The sequence below is a fragment of the Pleurodeles waltl genome, chromosome 12 (genome assembly GCF_031143425.1).
Source record: "Pleurodeles waltl isolate 20211129_DDA chromosome 12, aPleWal1.hap1.20221129, whole genome shotgun sequence".
Taxonomy (NCBI): domain Eukaryota; kingdom Metazoa; phylum Chordata; class Amphibia; order Caudata; family Salamandridae; genus Pleurodeles; species Pleurodeles waltl.
The window spans coordinates 329,014,098-329,036,032 of record NC_090451.1 but is presented as its reverse complement, the minus strand read 5'-3'; the positions used below and the strand labels follow the sequence as shown (position 1 = coordinate 329,036,032).

Sequence of the window (21,935 nt, the reverse complement as noted above, 5' to 3'; positions counted from 1 at the left end):
CGCTCCGTCCCGTGTTGTAATCCCTCTATGGGCTTCAAACCACGCCCATGTCACGTCAGTCTCTTTCATTGGTTGGTGGGCTTGCCTTTTAAAATCTGCCTGCCTTCATTCATGAAAGGCAAGCATAAGTCATGCCTTTTCCGGTGTTTAGCCCTCCTCGAGCGCAGTGACCAAGTACTGAAAACATACGAGGCTCCACGTTTTCCTTCCGGTTTCTGGACTACTTTTTCTCTTTTTTCGCAGTGCGATGTCGCTTGGCAGAAGTCGAGCGCTTTGCATGACATCGACCCTGTTACATAGTTAATTGCACATATGCTGGTTACATGGATAATTGCACTTTTGCCGATAGGCTTCAATATGAGTGAACTTTTACTTCCCTTTGTGTGTCTGCTTTTTACTGACAGTGGCCGTCAGCTCGCTTATGTGAAACTTTTACTTTTCAGTTTATATGGCAAGAAAAGTCCAGTTAGTAGTGTGAAACTGTTTTATCTTCATTTTCAATTTATGGCGCAAGAAAAGTCCGGTTAGGAGTTGACAATGCTAATTGCTCGAGCTCAAGCAAAGGCAAAACCCATTGCATTGCAAATGCTTGTTTCTTTTGCTTTGTTGTTAAGTTAGTGTGTGGAAAAATTTGTGTGGTAATTTGTAAATGTGCATTTGAAATGACATGTTAGAGTGTGGTGCTATAAAGCAGTTAGGTTGGTAAACATATTGAAATGGATTAATGGAATGTTATAAAACCGGTAAGCTTGTTATTAGCTGTGAATTTTGATAAAAAATAAATAAAAGTGCAAGTTTGTTTATAGTTTTGTCTGGTGTTTCCAAACTTGCCCATTTGTCTACCCCTATTTGTATATATTGAGTGGAAGTACCATGCACTGCCATAACAGATTTAGCTCCTCAAAAATGCGAAAAAGAAAAATGTCAATTAAAATTAAACGTTTCATTCATTAAGACCTCACTTTTCTAACTCTTGTGTGTTTTAGGTTACATTATCTGAATTTCTTACTTGACAACATGGAGACAATATCTGCAGAGAAGTGTGTCTGGTTTTTTGGGAAATGCTTTTTAGGACGCCGTTTCATCATCCTGATTTCGTGAAGTCCTCTTCGTCTTCTATTACCACAATGAATGCAGGCTTATGGAGTCAAGAAAAATCTAGTCAGGCCCTCTGGGAAGAGCGTGTTTTCTACGTCCTGATTCAAGAATGCAGCGTCATAGACAAACAAACTCAAAAGCTTGTCAAAGTCCCCAAGGGTAGCGTTGGACAGCTTGTACAAGATAGGCCTTGCTTGGGACATGCCAGAAGTATCCCGTCATCTAAAAGCAAGAAAATGCAAATTGGAATAAAACTGTTGGAACAGCCTCATGCCCTTCTATTCGTTGACGAGAAGGAGGTGGTCGAAGTCAGTGAAAAATTAGCAGAGTTACTTTTGGCTGTTACAAACTGTGAAGAACGATACAGTTTATTTAAAAACAAATCGAGATTGAGCAGAGGTCTTCAAATAGAAGTCGGAGCACCAGTGAGGGTGCAGCTTAGGACAGGGGATGAACAGTTTCCCGGAATTGTGCGCTACAAAGGACCTTTGTTGCAGGATAGATCGCTAATGGGAATATGGTTTGGAGTCGAGCTGGTGGTGAGTCATCTATGTTTTAATAAGAGATCTGACAAGTGACAATACCTTTTTGTGATGGTATACCAGTAATCTTGTATTTCATAGCTTGGGTCATTTTGAATCTTTTAGGGCATTTCATCTACTGAGATTCAAAAAAAGAGATACAGATCAAAGCATAATAAATGGTTTGCTATCTCCCAGAATCTGATTTATGGGTGTGTTAAGAACTCATTATTCAGTAATCAGATTCCTTCAGATTGCTGTCAGTCACCATTAAGGTGATGGTTCAAAAACATGAGTAAGCATGAAAATAAGAGAGTGAGACTTCTTGCATACCATGCCGAGGCACAGGTTGAGTTTTATCTGTCTCCAGCTTTATGTACTTCCACAATCTCCAACTTGCCTTACCCTTTTCTTTACTTATTTTGTTACTCAATTTTCTGCTAAGTACAATGGATTACTGTATATGCAAAGCCCTGAATGGTTCTGATTTGGCAATACCCTCTAATTTTGTTTCGGGTTAACGTTCATCATCATTACTTAGATTCATTCTGCAGCATTGGTGTTGGGTCATATACCTATCTAGAAAAAACTATATTAATATCATATTTGGAAATGGTTGTGCTTGAAAGATGTTAAAGTGGATTTTCTTCTCTTCACAGGAGAAGATGTTTATTGTCATCAAGGCATTGTATTCTGGCACAGACATCAACATTGAGTGGTTTTGAGCTCCAATTGGTGTGCTATTTTTAGTGCTTGCATACCAAATAGTCTGTTGGCGAAAAGATCTATTGTTATCTTACTGTGGGCTGAGAGCCCTTCCATTGATTACCACTGACTAGCTTTGCTGACACTTTCATTTTTTTTTATTTGTTAGCTTTTGTGGGCTTTCTTCTTCTGTTTTTTTCCTCCCAAGGAACATGGACTCATTACTTTTTCTTTTTGGTTTAAGCACTTCATCAGAGTGCATGCATTTTCCAGCCTTCTCTCTTGTGTACTTCACTTCCCCCCCACCCCCCCCCCCCCCACCGCATTTCAGGTTGCTTTTTGCCAAGGGTATGCTTTTCCCTTGCTCCTTTCATGTTGAGCTCTCCCTCACGTACATCTCTCCCTTGTGGCTTGCTTGCTTGTGTGCTTCTTCTGCACTTGCTCCACATTGTTTTCTCTAGTCCTTTCTTTACCCAGTTCCATGTTGCTACCCGCAACCAGCTCCCCCACAGTTGCATCCCTCACCTGTGCCCTTTGGGATACTTCACCCCACCTTCACCTTTTGTGTTGCTTCCTCCACACCAGCACAAAAAAGGTTACTTGCTACCGATTTTTTCAAATTTACTAATCCAACTCTGTAAATAAGCAAAAACACTTGGGTCATTTAGTAGATGCACTCACTTAAAAATGATGCACCCACTGCATCATAGTTCCTTTTTTTTATTTTCTTTAGTCATGCGGCGCAGTATGGAGAAAGCAGTACAGCATGGCTAAAAGCCAGTAGGTCCCAAATACAAGACTTGTCAGCTTTTCCAGCGCTTGTTGTACCTTCCAAGCTTTCCTATCATGATTACTATGTACTGCTACCTTTCCCTGCAATAAAGGTATGTTTATTTGTTCAGGGAGAGCCACTCAAGACTGAAGTGCTCCAATCAATTCATCTTCACTCAAACAAAAGTGACCTTCCATCAATAAGTTAGATGTAAGCTAAAGTGATTATCGGCCTTCTAACGTGTTTGTTAATGCTGAAACTGTTAGTCATTTGTATTTTATTAATAACTACCATGCTCTTCTTGACATCCTCAGTGGAATTATTTAGGTTTAAGCAGAACAAGAGCATATTGCTTGACCAATTTTTGAATGTTTATTTCCTCAATGCTTTTAACCCCTTCGCTGCCAGGCCTTTTCCCACTCCCGTGCCGCGCCTTGTTTTGGCTATTTGGGGCAGTTCGAGCTTAGGCCCTCATAACCTTTTGTCCGCATAAGCTACCACGCCAAATTGTCATCCTGTTTTTTCAGCATCCTAGGCATTCTAGAGGGACCCAGAGTTTGTGGGTTCCCTTGGAGGAGACCAAGAAATTAGCCAAAATACAGCTAAAAGTTTGTTTAAAAAAATAAAAAATGGGAAAAAAGGGCTGTAGATGAAAGCTTGTGGTTTTTCCCCAGAAAATGGCATCAACAAATGGTTTGCGGTGCTAAAATCACCATCTTCCCAGTTCCTAGAAATAGCCAGGCTTGAATCAAAAAAACACATTTTTCAACACAGTTTTGGCATTTTACTAGGGCATACCCCATTTTTACTATTTTTTTGTGGTTTCAGCCTCCTTCCAGTTAGTGACAGAAATGGGTGTGAAAGAAAATGTTTTTTAGGCTGACAAGTGGGGCAGATTTTTTTATCGGTATAGATGCGACAATGCTGGGTGGTAGGAATTTTGTGGATTCCTGCATATTCCGGAAGGTTCCATCACAAAAATGGGGGGAAAAAAGTGTGATTTCAAGCAAAGTTGGAGGTTTACAGTGCATTGTGGGTAAGAATATGGAGCGGGGTGCAAGTGAGGCACACCACCCTGGACTCAACCAGATGTTTCGTTTTCAGATGTTTCTAGGTCTCATAGATTTTTCTATATGGCAACATGCCAAAGTCCAAAAAGCGCAGACCTCACCATTCTAAGTGGGACGATTTTGAGAGTTAGACAAGCTCTCATGGCCCAAATGTAAAACCAAAACCCAAAATAATCAGATGTCCTCTTGCTTGCCATTGGGATAAGATCTTTTAGTGTACTGGTGGAGAGCTGAAAGACTGTTACCCCCTTCATTTGGGGTGGGGGCATAACCATGCCCATACTGGTAGCCACCACCCCACAATTTATTTTTACATTCCCTGGCATCTAGTAGGCTTTCTGCCCCACCTGGGGGATTGGTTCGGGGGGTAATTGCCTCATCTGCCCCCCCCCGGTGGGCAGAACAATTTTGTCCCCATGTATTTGGGGTGGGGGTGTGGCCATACCCCACCTTCTTTTTAAAAAAAAATAATCTTCCCTGGTGTCCGGTGAGCTTCCTGCCCCCTTTGGCAGATGAGCATTACAAAAATAGACCGATCTGCCAAGGGGGGCAGAAATGGCCAACAGGGACTGCCCCCCCAAAAAAACACAAACACCAATCCCTGGTGCCTAAGTGGTTTCAAATCCCCCCCCCCCCGGGCAGAAAGGCTTAATTGAAATAGGCCGATCTGCACCCCCAAAGGGAGCAGAAATGGCCTAAAATAAATTTTACCCCCAGGAGAGTGACCCTTGCCTAAGGGGTCGCTTTCCGCAGATCTACATACTTGGGCTGGAGGAAGCAGTAAACCATAGTTCTGGGTCTGGAATGCCTTTGAGTCTGTGCAAACCTATTAAGTTGTGTGTTTCAAGGATTTTCAGTTCTGTTCTTTTTCCATACTGCTAAAAGTTGGAAATATACTCCTGACAAGGGCAGAAGTAGACATTCTTTCAGGGCTGGGAAAAAAGTGGTTGGAGGGAAAGTGAACTTGTAAACACTTAAAAGATTTTTGCATGAGCAAATTTATACATGCATATTTACTTGTGCTAAAATACAGTTCACAAATATTTTCTGGGAGTACGATTTCTTGCAAATTCTTGTGAATTCATGAAAGCCACTAATACACAGATATACACCATGGGTGCACTTTTGTGACTTTCTTTAAGATTTGGGCCCCTAATTAGGTCTGGCATTAACCAAAGCATTTTGTTTTTATTAAAATTCTATTTCTCTCTCTAGTCCTCTATTTACTGGCTTTACTGTGAGTGATAGCATTCTGCTCTTTCAATGAATACTAGCACACAAAGTAGTTTTGTTCAGTGCCATAAACTACTGTGGCAATGTGTGCTTTTTTAGACCAATTTTTTGTGTGCTTTTTGCCAATGTTTGTTACAGTAACGAGGGCCTGGCACCTCACACAACAAGAAAGTTTGTAAGAGGCTGCCAGGGTCAACCCCCCACCTTGCATCAGTGCCTCAATGTCAGCTGCAGCACCCCCAGTAGCAATCCAGGTAAAGGAGCAGGGCTGGCTAAAAGCCAGCCCCGGGTTGGGAGAATGTGGTGTTTTGAAGCAGCTGGGGCATCCCCTATTGGGGAATCATTCCCCTCTGTACAGTGTTGGGTCTGCGCTACAGCGCAAAAGCCTGGCAAATCCGCCACACCCCAGACAGCAGCAAGCAGGGGATCTGGTTGCATCACGGGTCATTCCCCAACAGAGGCATTATCCTAATCAGTCCCTAATCAAGGGAGCCTCCTGTGGGGGTGGGGGTCACAGTGTACCTGGGGAGAACGTGGTGAGTGGGCAGCCACAGGATGCGGGAGGGTATTACAATGGCCTGGAGGAGCTCACCCGGACACGTCCAAGTGGCCTCCCTGCTTGGCTACACCCCCATGAATCAATTTATTGTCAGATTGACGTTACTTGGGAAGCAACTGTCCTAGATTGTTCTTATACCCTTGTGGGAGCCTACAGAATTTTCTCTGGGTCCCTAAAGTGGTGAAGACCATCAAATCCCATCTTTCATGCTCTATATTTGACAGAAAAAAAACATTGGAAATGTCCAATGTAGTTTTGTATTTTACAATAAATGTTCTTCATCAAAGCTGTGCTCTGTGAATTTTGTATAGCAAAAGTGCGTATGACTGTTTAAATGTCTATAGTCTAAGACTTTGCGATAGGAGTGATCTTGTGTCGCTACAGGAAATAAAGGATTATTTATAGGAGAGATGCAAGGCCAGTCATGCCTTGATATTCTGATTGTAATAGAATTTTCCTAACTGGGTGTTTACCTTCTTGTTCAATAGGGTATTATAATTGCACTTGCGGGCTGCACTTTAAAGGTATATTGTGATAAGGCGAGTCCTTATACCAGCCTGCTTGATTGTGAAGTAATGCAGGTGCTTGTGCAGGAGTCCACTCTGTGGCTTATGCTTCTTAAACTTCCTCAAGAACAAAACTATAGAAGGATGGTAAAATGATGTCCTCCCCAATGAGACTTCCCTAACATAAACAGGCAGCTAATCTACCTCAGCCAAGAGAATGTTATAAGCATTAGAAAAGTACTGCCAGAATATTACTTTATCGTCCTCGTTTTGGATGTCCAAATTAAACGTTCTGTCAGGAGGGCTGAGCCACGGAGCTGGAGTTTAAAATTAAATATATTCATTTCTTGGTCTTGCCACCAGAAACTCTTGAAGAGTCTAGCGAACTATTGTGACCTCTGCTGTACAGTTGAGCAGTCTTCTCGCCCACATCTTGCTCAGAAGAAGCGCCCTGAGTATTTGTAGCATATTTTGCAGAAATTCCTGCCACTTTTTTCTTTTTTTAAATGTGATCTTTGCTGTGAAAATCTCTCTATTTTTATAATTAGATCATAAGAGCATTGTGAGTCCTTTTTCAGTTTCACATACTTTTCCTGTCTATGTTCGCCTCATCTATCTCTCTCTGACTGTCTTTTCTCAAGAGGCCTGAAAGGGATCAATACTGATACCTATTAGGCTGTTTAATTGTTTCACGGTTACTTAAATTATAACATTTCTCAGTGGTCTCTGGTTGCAGAGGTCCATTCTGTGTTTTCTATTTATATTTTTTATTATTTTTATACCAGTGTGTTTTTTAGAAGACTCAGGTGTCTGCTTGGTGGTATCTGTGTCAGATCTTGATTTAAGTTGATGCTTACCAGGCCTGGTTCCAAATTTATGGCAACCTGTAGATGAATAAGTCACAGAAATCTTTTGAGGCAGCTCATGTTCCTAATCTGCAGGAAGGACTGCTGCAAGACATTGGCGTATTGCTGCCTCCGCTTTAATATTACTTAAAATCATTGCGGATAATGTAGCAATATTGCCAATTAATTTAATCCCCAAATCCAGGGCAGGGGCCGACCCATGTTCATTTTGAATTTAGATTAGCACTTCAGGCAAAACAGCAATTGATGGGGTACTGTGTGTTATAGTACATACGTCTGTAAAGATGGTGCCCCAATGTAGTGCGATCTTCAACGGGGGAACCTTACCAAGTGGAAGACACATAGTGAGAATTCTAAATTTGTCTTGCGAGTTCCATATGGAGAAAGATTGTTTCAAACTGGTTTGTTTTCTGTGCAGTCCAAAACGGAATCTCTTCCCGTTTGGTGGGCATTTTACCCATAATAGCATTAATAGTTATTGGACTAATAGCAGGGCAGCTAACTGTGGCTGCTCAGCTTGGTCAGCCCTTTCTGGGGAAGTAGTTATTGTTTGCAAAACAAGCTGCCTTAGACATCTATAGAGTCTGACTAAATGTGTATAAAGGCCTTATAAGTCACGATTATTTAATGGGCCTAACTTTGGCTTGGTGTGTAGCCAGCTAAAACTGGCCAGGTTGCCCATCATTACTGTGGACCCAGTCTTACATTTTGCACTGCATGTGAGAGGGCGCCTTGGAACCAGCATTGAGGTTCTTGAAATATTAATGGAATTTCTAAATAGTCATAAGCTCCATATTGAGCTGGTACTGCTGCTTCAGTGATGTATGAAATGTTTGTGTATTGTAATCGACTGCAGGATTTTTATAAGCTTTGTGTGCCTCAACCACAAAGGTAAGGCAAAACACAAATGCTGTGGGATAGCGTAACTGGATGGACGGAATGCGGAACCAATCAAACATTCACCCCCAGTCACAGATCTGGGTTTAATCCATCCATTATTTTGCTCACCATGCCACCCCAGTTTGAACCCAGCCATATGCAAATCAGTCTTGACCCTGTTCCACAAGGGAACAGTCCAGCCCGAACTGCAAGGCCAGGTTCTCCCTGGACCGGAAACAAGCATCCTGGGACCGGTTTCAGGGTTTCACCCCTCATCAGCCAGGCTAGCTTGAATCCAGTGGCACAGTGAGCCCGGGACCCACGTCTGGGCATACCTGGCGCACTTAGGGCGGCAAAAGCAAGGCAAAACACAAACGCTGTGGGATAGCGTAACTGGATGGACGGAAAGGTAAAGGTAACATCTCCCCCACCATAGGCTAGCCCATTTGCAATCAGATGTGCAGTTACTGCCTGTCTACAGGTAACAGGAATAACAATTTGATGTACCATATTTAGTGAATGGTGCTCATAGAAATGTGAAACTATAGTGGGGTGTTAGAAATGGGGTCTTTGGTTGGCAGTCAGTTAACTCCCTGTCCAAGCAAGGACCCTCACTCTAGTCAGGGTAAAGGAGAATCACCCTTAGCTAACCCCTACTTACCCCCTTGGTAGCTTGGCATGAGCAGGCAGGCTTAACTTCAGAGTGCTAGGTGTAAAGTATTTGTACCAACACACACATTAATTCAGTGAAAACACTACAAAATGACACAACACAAGTTTAGAAAAATAGGAAATATTTATCTAAACAAAACAAGACCAAAACAGCAAAAATCCAACATACACAATTCAAGTTATTAATTTTAAAAGCAAAAGAGTCTTAAATCTTTGAGAAAACAGTAAAAACACTGTTAGCTGTGAAAAGTACCTGGGTAGCGTCAAAATAACACGCATGGACGAGTGCGTGTCGGAAAAAGCTAGCAATGCATTGATTTGTGACCCAGAAGCAAGACCGTGAGTCGTTTTACCTCCTCTGCTCACGTCGGCGTGCATAGTTTCTTCTCTCCGCAGGAGAGCGCTGCATTGTTTTTCCACGCCCAGCGATGTTGCGACGAAAATCGGGCAGCACGGTATCAGGAAAACGCGCTATGTGGGTTGTGAAGTTATCAGCCTCCATCAGCGGGTGTTGCGCGTCGTTTCTCCAGTTGCATGCTTCGATTTTCCAGCCGCGATGCAGGTGGAGCGTTGATTTTCATCCAGAAGCCAGCGGCGCGCAGTTTCTCAGCCGCGTCTCGGAAGGTGCGTCAAAAGTTTCCCCACACGGCGGTCGGTGTGTGGCCCCAGGAACTGGATAGGTCACCACTTGGCAGGGCAGGAGTCTCAGCAGAGAGTCCAGGTGCTGGCAGGAGAAGTCGTTGTTGGCCCTGAGACTTCAACAACAGGAGGCAAGCTCAGGACAAGCCCTTGGAGTTTTCTTCACAAGCAGGAATGCAAAACAAAGTCCAATCTTTGTCCCTTTGCACAGGCAGAAGCAGCAACTGCAGGATAGCTCCGCAAAGCACAGTCACAGGATGGCAGCACTTCTCCTCAACTCTTCTCCAGGCAGAGGTTCCTCTTGATGTCCAGAAGTGATCTAATTTTCAGGGGTTTGGGTGCCCTTCTTAAACCAAGTTCTGCCTTTGAAGTAGGCCTACTTCAAAAGTCTCTCTTGTTTTTGAAATCCTGCCTTGCCTAGGCCAGGCCCCAGACACCAGACACACACCAGGGGGGTTGGAGACTGCATTGTGTGAGGGCCGGCACAGCCCTTTCAGATGTAAGTGACCACCCCTCCCCTCCCTCCTAGCACAGATGGCTCATCAGAATATGCAGGATACACCCCAGAGAGAGGTGCAAACAGCCCAACTGTCAAACTAACCCAGACAGGGAATCCACAAACAGGCAGAGTCACAGAATGGTTTATGCAAAGAAAATGCCCACTTTCTAAAAGTGGCATTTTCAAATACACAATCTCAAAACCAACTTTACTAAAAGATGTATTTTTAAATTGTGAGTTCAGAGACCCCAAACTCCACATGTCATGGTCCCAAAGGGAATCTACGCTTTAATCATTTTAAAGACAGCCCCCAAGTTAACCTATGAGAGAGATAGGCCTTGCAACAGTGAAAAATGAATTTGGCAGCATTTCACTGTCAGGACATACAAAACACATTAGTATATGTCCTACCTTAAACATAAACTGCACCCTGCCCATGGGGCTATCTAGGGCTTACCCTAGGGGTGTTTTACATGTAAGAAAAGGGACGGTTTAGGCCTGGCACGTGGGTACACTTGCCAAGTCGAATTGGCAGTTTAAAACTGCACACACAGACACTGCAGTGGCAGGTCTGAGACATGATTACAGGGCTACTAATGAGGGTGGCACAACCAGTGCTACAGTCCCACTAGTAGCATTTGATTTACAGGCACTGCCAGTTTTACCTGTCAAGTGTACCCACTTGCCAGGCCTAAACCTTCCCTTTCTCTACATGTGAGACACCCCAAAGGTAGACCCTAGGTAGCCCCATTGGCAGGGTGCAGTGTATGTTAAAGGTGGGTCATGTACTTGTGTGTTTTATATGTCCTAACAGTGAAATACTGCTAAACTCAGTTTTCACTGTTGCAAGGCCTATCTCTCTCATAGGTTAACATGGGGGCTGCTTTTAGATCACTTTTAAGGGCAGGTTCCCTTTAGGAGCAGGTAGAAACCTGGAGTTTGGCGTCTCTGATCTCACAATTTAAAAATACATCTATTGGTGAAGTTGTTTTTTGAATTGTCAGTTTGAAAATGCAATTTTTAGAAAGTGGGCATTTTCTTGCTTAAACCATTCTGTGACTCTGTTTGTGGATTCCCTGCCTGGGTCAGACTGACAGTTGGCTGTTGTGAATTTCCTCTAGACAGTGAGACAGAGGGAGCTGGGGAGTAGCCTGCATATCCTGATGGGCCATGTGAGCTAGAGTGGAGGGAGGAGTGGTCACTTACACCTGAATGGGCTGTGCCTGCCCTCTCACAATGCAGTCTCCAACCCCCTGGTGTGTGTCAGGGACCTGGCCTGGGCAAGGCAGGATCTTAAAAACAACAGAGACTTTCCTTTGAAGATTGCCTACTTCAAAGGCAGAAAGGGATATAAATAGTGGACCCAAAACCCCAGACTTTTAGATTTCTTCAAGGCTTCAAGAGGAACTTCTGCAAAGGAGAAGAACTGAGGAGAAGGGCTGCCCGTGCCTGTGACTGTGCTTTGTTGGGCTATTCTGCAGGTGCTGCTTCTGCCTGTGAAAGGTGAAAAAGAGTGGACTTTGTTGTGCATTCCTGCTTGTGAAGAATCTCCAAGAGCTTGAGTTGAGCTTGCCTCCTGTTGTTGAAGTCTCTGGGCCGTCAAAGACTTTATCTGCCAGGACCTGGACTCTTTGTTGAGATTCCTGCCCTACCAAGTGGTGCCCCAACCAGTCCCTGGGCCCTTGAAGGGTGAAGCTGGTGGAAAAGGACGGAAATCCCTGCACAGACCGCCGTGCTGGAAAATTTTGACGCACCATGGGCAACACAGCTGATAAACGACGCACCACCGGCCTCGCAGGTGAAGTCTATGCTCCGCCTGCATCTCAGCTGGAAGATCTATACATTGCGGCTGGAGAAACGACGCGCAACACCCGCTAGTGGCTGCTGATAACGACGCAAACCCCGCACAGCGCGGTTTCCTGACACCGTGCGACCAGATTTCCAATGGAACATTCTGGGTGTGAAAAATCTACACAAAACCTGTCCGTACCAAGGAAATCGATGCATCGCTTTCTTCCCAGGGAGAAAAATGACATATCGTCGACCCGACCTGAGGAGGAAATGACGCACAGCCTCACTTGTGAGGAAGGAATCAACACATTGCTTCCTTTTCCGACTCACGCTCGCCCGTGTGGCTTTATTTTTGACGCAAACCAGGTACTTTGTGCAACAACAGCGTTCTCACTGTTTTGTATGGATTAAGACTCATATTCTTGTGAAAATTCATATCTTGGCTTGTGTATGTTGGATTTTTTTCCTTTTGGTCTTGTTTGATTTAGATAAATATTACCTATTTTTCTTAACTGGTGTGGTGTCCATTTTGTAGTGTTTTCACTGTACTACTGTGTGTGTTGGTACAAATACTTTACACATTGCTTCTGGGGTTAAGCCTTTCTGCTCGTGCCAAGCTACCAAGAGGGTAAGCAGGGGGTACCCGGGTGTGTTTTTCCTTTACCCTGCCTAGAGTGAGGGTCCCTGCTTGGACAGAGTGCAACTTGACTGCCAACTGGAGACCCCATTTCTAGCACTGCTGTAATCGGCATTATTAGAATGGTAAACAATATGAACACTTCAACAATGTTAATTGGTGCTAATGTGTGCATACTCTTATCTATATCTAATACAATAATAAAGAGAGTATAATGGGTGTACCCTTCTGCAAGATAAGTTGGGATAGTCTAACCCCACACTTTGATGTTAGGTGTCAGGAAGCTAGTACTGGTTATCCTGCTTGGCAGGATGGAGGTCAGTCAGCAGGGTTGCATCTCAGTCACACTACGCAGATGCTCCGTGATAATCCCAGCATATAAGTGCTCCTCTCACTGAGCTTTAGCATGGGAGCTGTTTATATAATAAAGTAGCGTTCTTATCACACTGTGGCAGAGTCTCAGAACAGCTCATTTGGTTTTGTCTAGGTAAAATGGAAGTATCTCCTAATGAGCACAGCAAGAAAGCAAAACAATCGCATTGCATTCTAAATGTATGACCCTGGAACTAACTGTACAGGGTACAGGGCGTCAGTGCCTATCAGAGATGCATATACACATATTAGTAAGAAAGAGTAGAAAAAAATCACCTCAAGAAAGATGTAAACCCAAAGAGTTGAATCTAAAATGGAGTCTAAATCACAGGCCATACAACAAAGAGTTGAGCATATCAATATATATGTAAAGGAAATGTATCATCTTTGTCCAAAAATCACCAATATTTTTAATCAAATGTATATTTCAGTAATTCAGACAAAGTAGTGTTCAATAACTGAGTATTGTGAAAATGTATTTTAACCAAATTTATTGAATTTTCACATAAGCACTGAGCATGTACAGAGTAGGAGAATAAATTGTCAGGAAAGCCCACCCCGTCCTCCATCTAGGCATCTAGTTGCATATTGTACGTTTTAAATGACGAGCGGGGCCCTTTCCAACAATCAGCAGTTGCCCAAGTAGAACAGCAGTGAATGACTATAAATGGCAAACAGTGGCTCTTAATCACAAAAAAAGCAGGCATGTCCCTGGTAACATAACAACATGGAACATGGTTCCCTTTGTACCATGGTGTCTTGCAACTCAGAATAAAATAATAGCAATGAAGGAAAAGTGGATAATAGGGTGCCATCGCTGCTGTAGCATGACTAGTCCGTTCCTGGTGCAGAAGGCCACAGTTACACTTTCCTAGTCTTGGGTAGGCTACATGATAATGAGGATATGAAAAATCCTGATGCATGTAGTCACTTTCCACAGGTCTAGTGGGTACAGAGGCATTCAAGAGGAAGATACAATCTCGTCCTATGTGTCCCATTCTCTCAATATATCAATCAGAATCTCCTAGACTCTAGCAAAGTCTAATGTTCCCTGACCCTTTTGGGCATCTCTAAGGAGGGTGTCACCTTCCCATTCAGCCCATCGTAAAAGATTGACCTTTCACCTTTCTTTCTGGGGTCCAGAAGTTGCTTTTCAGCATTTGGCCAGTATCAATGCCAGGTTAATAAATTGGTACATCAGTTTGCTTTTGGCCAGGTGTGGATAAAGCCAGAGTATACATGTTTTAGGGGCTAAGTCAATAGTATGATCCATGACATCGTTCAGGAAGTGTTGTACCTCTCTCTAGTAGTCAGTCAAGTGCAGGCAACCCTGTATCACGTGTAGCATTTTTGTCCCCTCCAGATGCCATCTAGGTCATTCATGTGAGGTGCAGCTAAAGTAGCCATTCAGTCATGTGGGGGTAAGATACACATGTTGTATTACATAGTAATGTATTTACTTAAATAGTGAATTGCGGAATATCTTCGGGCTGCCTCGAGCATTGTAGTCCAACCACCCTCAGATATGTGGGCCTCCAAGACCTCTTGCCATTTGTCTTTATGTCAAGTAAGTGATTGGGTCCTATCTACTCTTGGTACCCCATAGAGCCCTGACATCAGCATGCATGTAGTTTCCAAGGAGCAAATAAATTGATAGCCTTGGTGTGTTGGGGATTCCATGTCACTTACCCTTCAGGACACTATGGCATGCAGCTGTGGTTTGTTTAGGATCTAATAAAAGGGGCCGCAGTGAGTCCGGGGATGTTCAGTGTCACTTCTTCCCCTATGTTTCTTCAGAACCACCATTATGGCGCTGTGTAGTAGAAATTGCCCTTCCGGGATGTCAAATTCTACCCTTTCTTATTTTAAACCTTTATTTTATTCAGTTTCATAAAACATACACGCTAACATTTTGAGCATTGCAATGTCCTAAGTACAATGTAGGGAATGTATCAGTCACATGTCGAGACATTGCAGATAACAACAATAGCAATTACCACAATGAATAGGAGTCTGTCCATGAGTCCCTCACTAAACAGTACATTACTTAATCCAAGTCACCGAATCATGCACATAATAAGGCATACATCTATTGTACACTTTAACTTAGATTCCAACCATTTTACCCCTCATCACTGGAGCGGGTGTGAGAGCTGGAAGAGTTCTCATTGTTAAAGTTATCAAGGAGGAGCTCCCATGTCGCAATTGCATCCATAGCCCGTTCATCAGTATGCTTCAGGCGTGTGTGGGTCTCCTCTGCTACCCCTATTCAAGGAGATCCCTCATCCATACCTCCCTCCATCACTGGCAACCTAGTGCCCATCCAGCCGATGGTTACTCTCTGTTTGGCTAATAAGAGAGCACGCTTGTACAGTAGTTTCCTGCCTTAAGATTTTTTCACCACCCCCAAGAGACAAACCTACGGTGTCAGAGTAATAATTATACCAGTGGCTCTTGTGATCTTGGGTATCACTTCCCCTCCAAAATTCCTGGATCCCACCAGAGTCCCATGTCAGATGCAGGAAATTAGCCTCCTCTTTGTGCCCATTTACCCTCTTTAGAGGGATCAATCCTGTTTAGACGACTAAGGATCACATAAGTACGATGTAGAAAAGTAAATTAAATCTTTGATTACATGACTGTCCGCAGCAGCTCACAAGCCTGTGCCCAATCTGCATCTGTGATGGTTATTGCTAATTCCTTCTTCCTATTTCTACGCACTACATAGGGAGCACTCTCCATTTCTTCAACGAGAGCCTCATAAAATAAGGTGACGAGATGCATCCCCTTCCCCCCATTGAATCAGACCAGTTAATACTCTAGAAGATTGTGGTGCTCCAGGAAACCTAACCCATATCTCTTTGGCAGTTTGCTCCCTCCTGGCATAATGGAGTAGGGGGGGAAAAACATTTTGGCCACTGCAGCCTTTCCTATGACAGACAGAGGGGGTCTGTGTTCCAAAATTGAATCAAACCCCCAAGCCATTAACCACTCTATCAACATTCAGACTTTTGTGTCTCTCCGTCTCCCACCACAGACCGACCTCAGGTTGTTAATCCAGGGCCCTTCTGACTAGGCATCTGAGAGGGAACAGGAGGGTCTTGATTAACTTTAAGCTCAGAGACCTTATCACACTCTGTGAGCAGACCCAACAGTATCTGTACCAATCTACTGGGGGAGTGGACTTATACTAGGGCTTCGGCAGCATAGAAGGAAATTATATCGTTGTGACTTCCCAACCGAACCCCAACGCTCCATCTCCTTGCGCAGCAACAGAGTGAGTGGCTCAATTACCATGGTGAAAAGGAGCAGTGAGAGAGGACTCACTGCCTGGTTCCCTTTTAGACCGACCACGTGACCGAGAGCCCTCCCACTATTTTTATACGAACCATTGAGTTAGTGTACAACAGGCACACCCAGCCACTATAGATGGGTCTGAAGGCCATCCCTCCCAACACTGCGAACAGATAGGCCCTTTCCACTGTGTGAAAAAATGGTCTCCAGATCAAGGAAGACCAGGGCCAATTCTTGCTTATTCCCCATGTTTTTTTTTTTTTATAAACAAATTTGATTGTTTTAACCCCTTCGCTGCCAGGCCTTTTCCCCCTCCTGTGCCAGGCCTTTTTTTGCCTATTTGGGGCAGTTCGCGCTTAGGCCCTCATAACTTTTTGTCCACATAAGCTAACCAAGCCAAATTTGCGTCCTTTTTTTCCAACATCCTAGGGATTCTAGAGGTACCCAGACTTTGTGGGTTCCCTTGAAGGAGGCCAAGAAATTGGCCAAAATACAGTGAAAATTTCGTTTTTTTTAAAAAAAAAATTGAAAAAGTGGCTGCAGAAGAAGGCTTGTGGATTTCCCCCTGAAAATGGCATCAACAAAGGGTTTGCAGTGCTAAACTCAGCAGCTTCCTAGCTTTCAGGAACAGGCAGACTTGAATCAGAAAACCCAATTTTTCAACACAATTTTGGCATTTTACTGGGGCATACCCCATTTTTGCAATTTTTTGTGCTTTCAGCCTCCTTCCAGTCAGTGACAGGAATGGGCATGAAACCAATGCTGGATCCCAGAAACCTTACCATTTCTGAAAAGTAGACAAAATTCTGAATTCAGCAAGGGATCATTTGTGTAGATCCTACAAGGGTTTCCTACAGAAAATAACAGCTGAAAAAGAAAAATATTGAAATTGAGGTGAAAAAAACATCAATTTTTCTCTACGTTTTACTCTGTAACTTTTCCCTGCAATGTCAGATTATGGAAAGCAATATACTGTTACGTCTGCTGGACTCCTCTGGTTGCGGGGATATATAGGGCTTGTAGGTTCATCAAGAACCCGAGGAACCCAGAGCCAATAAATGAGCTGCACCCTGCAGTGCGTTTTCATTCTATACCGGGTATACAGCAATTCATTTGCTGAAATATAAAGAGTAAAAAATTGCTATCAAGAAAACCTTTGCATTTCCAAAAAGGGCACAAGATAAGGTGCTGAGGAGCAGTGGTTATTTGCACATCTCTGAATTCCGGGGTGACCATACAAGCATGTGAATTATAGGGAATTTCTCAAATAGATGTCTTTTTTACACACTCTCCTATATTTGGAAGGAAAAAATGTAGAGAAAGACAAGGGGCAATAGCACTTGTTTTGCTAATCTATGTTCCCCCAAGTCTCCCGATAAAAATGATACCTCACTTGTGTGGGTAGGCCTAGCGCCCGCGACAGGAAACGCCCCAAAGCGCAACGTGGACACATCCAAAATTTTGGGAGAAAACAGAGGTGTTTTTTGCGAAGTGCCTACCTGTAGATTTTGGCCTCTAGCTCAGCCGGCACCTAGGGAAACCTACCAAACCTGTGCATTTCTGAAAACTAGAGACCTAGGGGAATCCAAGGAGGGGTGACTTGCGGGGCTCGGACCAGGTTCTGTTACCCAGAATCCTTTGCAAACCTCAAAATTTGGCTAAAAAAACACATGTTCCTCACATTTCTGTGGCAGAAAGTTCTGGAATCTGAGAGGAGCTACAAATTTCCTTCCACCCAGCGTTCCCCCAAGTCTCCCGATAAAAATGATACCTCACTTGCGTGGGTAGGCCTAGCGCTGGCGACAGGAAACACCCCAAAGCGCAACGTGGACACATCCTAAATTTTGGAAAAAAACAGAGGTGTTTTTTGCGAAGTGCCTACCTGTAGATTTTGGCCTCTAGCTCAGCCGGCACCTAGGGAAACCTACCAAACCTGTGCATTTCTGAAAACTAGAGACCTAGGGGAATCCAAGGAGGGGTGACTTGCGGGGCTCGGACCAGGTTCTGTTACCCAGAATCCTTTGCAAACCTCAAAATTTGGCTAAAAAAACACATGTTCCTCACATTTCTGTGGCAGAAAGTTCTGGAATCTGAGAGGAGCTACAAATTTCCTTCCACCCAGCGTTCCCCCAAGTCTCCCGATAAAAATGATACCTCACTTGCGTGGGTAGGCCTAGCGCCGGCGACAGGAAACACCCCAAAGCGCAACGTGGACACATCCTAAATTTTGGAAAAAAACAGAGGTGTTTTTTGCGAAGTGCCTACCTGTAGATTTTGGCCTCTAGCTCAGCCGGCACCTAGGGAAACCTACCAAACCTGTGCATTTCTGAAAACTAGAGACCTAGGGGAATCCAAGGAGGGGTGACTTGCGGGGCTCGGACCAGGTTCTGTTACCCAGAATCCTTTGCAAACCTCAAAATTTGGCTAAAAAAACACATGTTCCTCACATTTCTGTGGCAGAAAGTTCTGGAATCTGAGAGGAGCTACATATTTCCTTCCACCCAGCGTTCCCCCAAGCCTCCCGATAAAAATGATACCTCACTTGCGTGGGTAGGCCTAGCGCCGGCGACAGGAAACACCCCAAAGCGCAACGTGGACACATCGTAAATTTTGGGAGAAAACAGAGTTGTTTTTTGCGAAGTGCCTACCTGTAGATTTTGGCCTCTAGCTCAGCCGGCACCTAGGGAAACCTACCAAACCTGTGCATTTCTGAAAACTAGAGACCTAGGGGAATCCAAGGAGGGGTGACTTGCGGGGCTCGGACCAGGTTCTGTTACCCAGAATCCTTTGCAAACCTCAAAATTTGGCTAAAAAAAAACACATGCTCCTCACATTTTTGTGGCAGAAAGTTCTGGAATCTGTGAGGAGCTACAAATTTCCTTCCACCCAGCGTTCCCCCAAGTCTCCCGATGAAAATGATACCTCACTTGCGTGGGTAGGCCTAGCGCCCGCAACAGGAAACGCCCCAAAACGCAACGTGGACACATCCCATTTTTTTTAAAGAAAACAGTGCCTACCTGTGGATTTTGGCCTGTAGCTCACCCGGCACCTAGGGAAACCTACCAAACCTGTGCATTTCTGAAAACTAGAGACCTAGGGGAATCCAAGATGGGGTGACTTGCGGGGCTCGGACCAGGTTCTGTTACCCAGAATCCTTTGCAAACCTCAAAATGTGGCTAAAAAAACACATGTTCCTCACATTTCTGTGGCAGAAAGTTCTGGAATCTGAGAGGAGCCACAAATTTCCTTCCACCCAGCGTTCCCCTAAGTCTCTCAATAAAAATGGTACCTCACTTCTGTGGGTAGGCCTAGCGCCCACGAAAGGAAATGGCCCAAAACACAACGTGGACAGAACATATTTTTTCACAGAAAACAGAGGTGTTTTTTGCAAAGTGCCTACCTGTGGAGTTTGGCCTCTAGCTCAGCCGGCCCCGGGAGGGGGGGGGGCAGAAATGCCCTAAAATAAATTTCCCCCCCCCCCAGCCCCCACCCCCCCGGGAGCGACCCTTGCCTAAGGGGGTCGCTCCCCCTGCGTGACATTGGCGCCAAAAAACAAATCCTAGATGCCTAGTGGTTTCTGCCCCCTTGGGGGCAGATTGACCTAAAATCTACCAATCTGCCCCCAAGGGGGGCAGAAATGGCCTAAATACAATTTGCCCCCCAGGGGAGCGACCCTTGCCTGATGGGTCGCTCCCCATCTCGAAAAAACCCCAAAAAAAAAAAAAAAAAGCACAACAAAAAAATTTGCCCTGGTGCCCTGAGGGTTCTGCCCCCCCCTGGGGGCAGTTCGGCCTAATAATAGGCCGATCTGCCCCCAGGGGGGGCAGAAATGGCCTAAAATAAATTTGCCCCCCCCAACCCCCACCCCACCCGGGAGCGACCCTTGCCTACGGGGTCGCTCCCCCTGCTTGACATTGGCGCCACAACACAAATCCCCGGTGCCTAGTGGTTTCTGCCCCCTTGGGGGCAGATTGACCTAAAATCTGCCAATCTGCCCCCAGGGGGGCAGAAATGGTCTAAATACAATTTGCCCCCCAGGGGAGCGACCCTTGCCTGATGGGTCGCTCCCCATCTCTAAAAAAAGAAACAACAAAAAAACACAAAAAGAAAATTTGCCCTGGCGCCTAGAGGTTTCTGCCCCCCCCTGGGAATCAGATCGGCCTAATAATAGGCCGATCTGCCCCCAGGGGGTGCAGAAATGGCCTAAAATAAATTGCCCTCCCCCCCAGGGAGCGACCCTTGCCTAAGGGGTCGCTCCCTTTGCGTGAAATTCACGCAAAGAAAAAATTCCCTGGTGTCTAGTGGTTTCTACCCCTCTTGGGGGCAGATTGGCCTCATCAAAATAGGCCAATCTGCCCCCAAGGGGGGCAGAAATGGCCAAAATATAATTTTCCCCCAAGGGGAGCGACCCTTGCCTAAGGGGTCGCTCCCCACCAAAAAATAAATAAATGAAACATAAAAAAAAAAAAATGGTCCCTGGTGCCTAGAGGTTTCTGCCCCCCCTGGGGGCAGAAAAGGCCTTCTCAAAAAAATGCCCCCCCTGGGAGCGACCCTTGCCCAAGGGGTCGCTCCCTTTTGTCAGTTTCAATTAAAAAAAAAAAAATCCCTGGTGTCTAGTGGGGTTTCAAAAGCCGGATTGCAAGCAATCCGGCTTTTGAAACCCTCGGAGGGACTTCAAAGGGAAGGAAATACTTTTCCTTCCCTTTGAAGCCCCTCTGGCGCGACTAGGGAGGCCCCTGTGACAAATCAGCGCGCGCTCGCGCGCTGACGTCACGGTCGGGGGTGGAAGGGGAAGATCTTCCCCTTCCATCCCGACTTGGGGGGGGAAGGGGGGTGCACGGGGGGCGCTCTAGCGCGCCCCCAAGTTCCCCTGTGCCATGGACGAGATGATCTCGTCCAAGGCACAGGGGAACTGTAGCCTTGGACGAGATCATCTCGTCCAAGGCACAGAACCGGTTAAAAGAGCAAATGCAGGACATTTGACACAGGATATTCAATAAGATCCAATTCCATAGCATCATTGACCATCGACAGTAAGACATTCTAAGAGATAAACAGCGTTTCAGGCATTGACCCAGCGGCAAGAAACCTACCCTTCCACGGCCTACCTCATTGCTCCCAGCCACCGTCCCCAAACCATTTCATGTTTCCGAGGGCAACCCCTAGCTTCATACACCAACTTTTCTTGACTTGCACACCAGTCCACTCCCCTTCTCCATTGTTGGAACGACTGACCCACAGAGGAGTTCCAAGCAGCTGCGATATCTCTCTTTGCTACCAGCAGGGCGGTACCTGCAAGGGCACGTTTCACTCGCGCTCCTCCCATTTCTTCCATCACCCCCAGCAAGACTAGTTTTGTGGACATCTGCACCTCTAGCTCTAGCACCCCGCTTAGTTCATGGACTACCCTGCCCCAATATATCTGTAGCACTGGACAAGACCAAACCATATGGAAGAATTCCGCCGGCCCCCTGGCACATCTTGGACATTGAGCTGTGGAGCGCAAACCAGCCCAGCATAGCCTGATTGGCGTTAGATATGCTCTGTGTAAATAGTAGAATTGCACTGTGCGAAGTCTTGCTGATACCGCCAGCACCCTTGGCGCCATCAAGGCCTCCATCCATTCTACCTCATCCAGAGCCCCCACCTCTGATTCCCATCTGGTTCTCAATGAGTCCAAGTCTCCCGGAGTATTGTTAACTAACATTTTATAAACCTGGGAAACACCTTTCCCTCCCAGGTTCCCCATGAGTAGCTTTGCCTCAAGCTGGCTGAACTCCGGCAGAGGGCCTGCGGCCGGCAAATGTTCTCCCAGAGCATGT

General features: G+C 45.2%; 1 protein-coding gene across 5 annotated transcripts in view; it reads left to right on the top strand.

Annotated features, from left to right (window-relative positions):
• Window positions 1-21,935, top strand: part of CYLD (CYLD lysine 63 deubiquitinase) — a 381,887-nt gene that overhangs the window by 49,812 nt on the left and 310,140 nt on the right. For all 5 annotated transcript variants that reach the window (XM_069216436.1, XM_069216434.1, XM_069216435.1 and 2 more), the window contains exon 2: window positions 987-1,637. In XM_069216436.1, coding sequence (XP_069072537.1) covers window positions 1,062-1,637 — 576 coding nt within the window. In that variant the 5' untranslated portion in view covers window positions 987-1,061. The remainder of the gene's footprint in view (window positions 1-986; window positions 1,638-21,935) is intronic.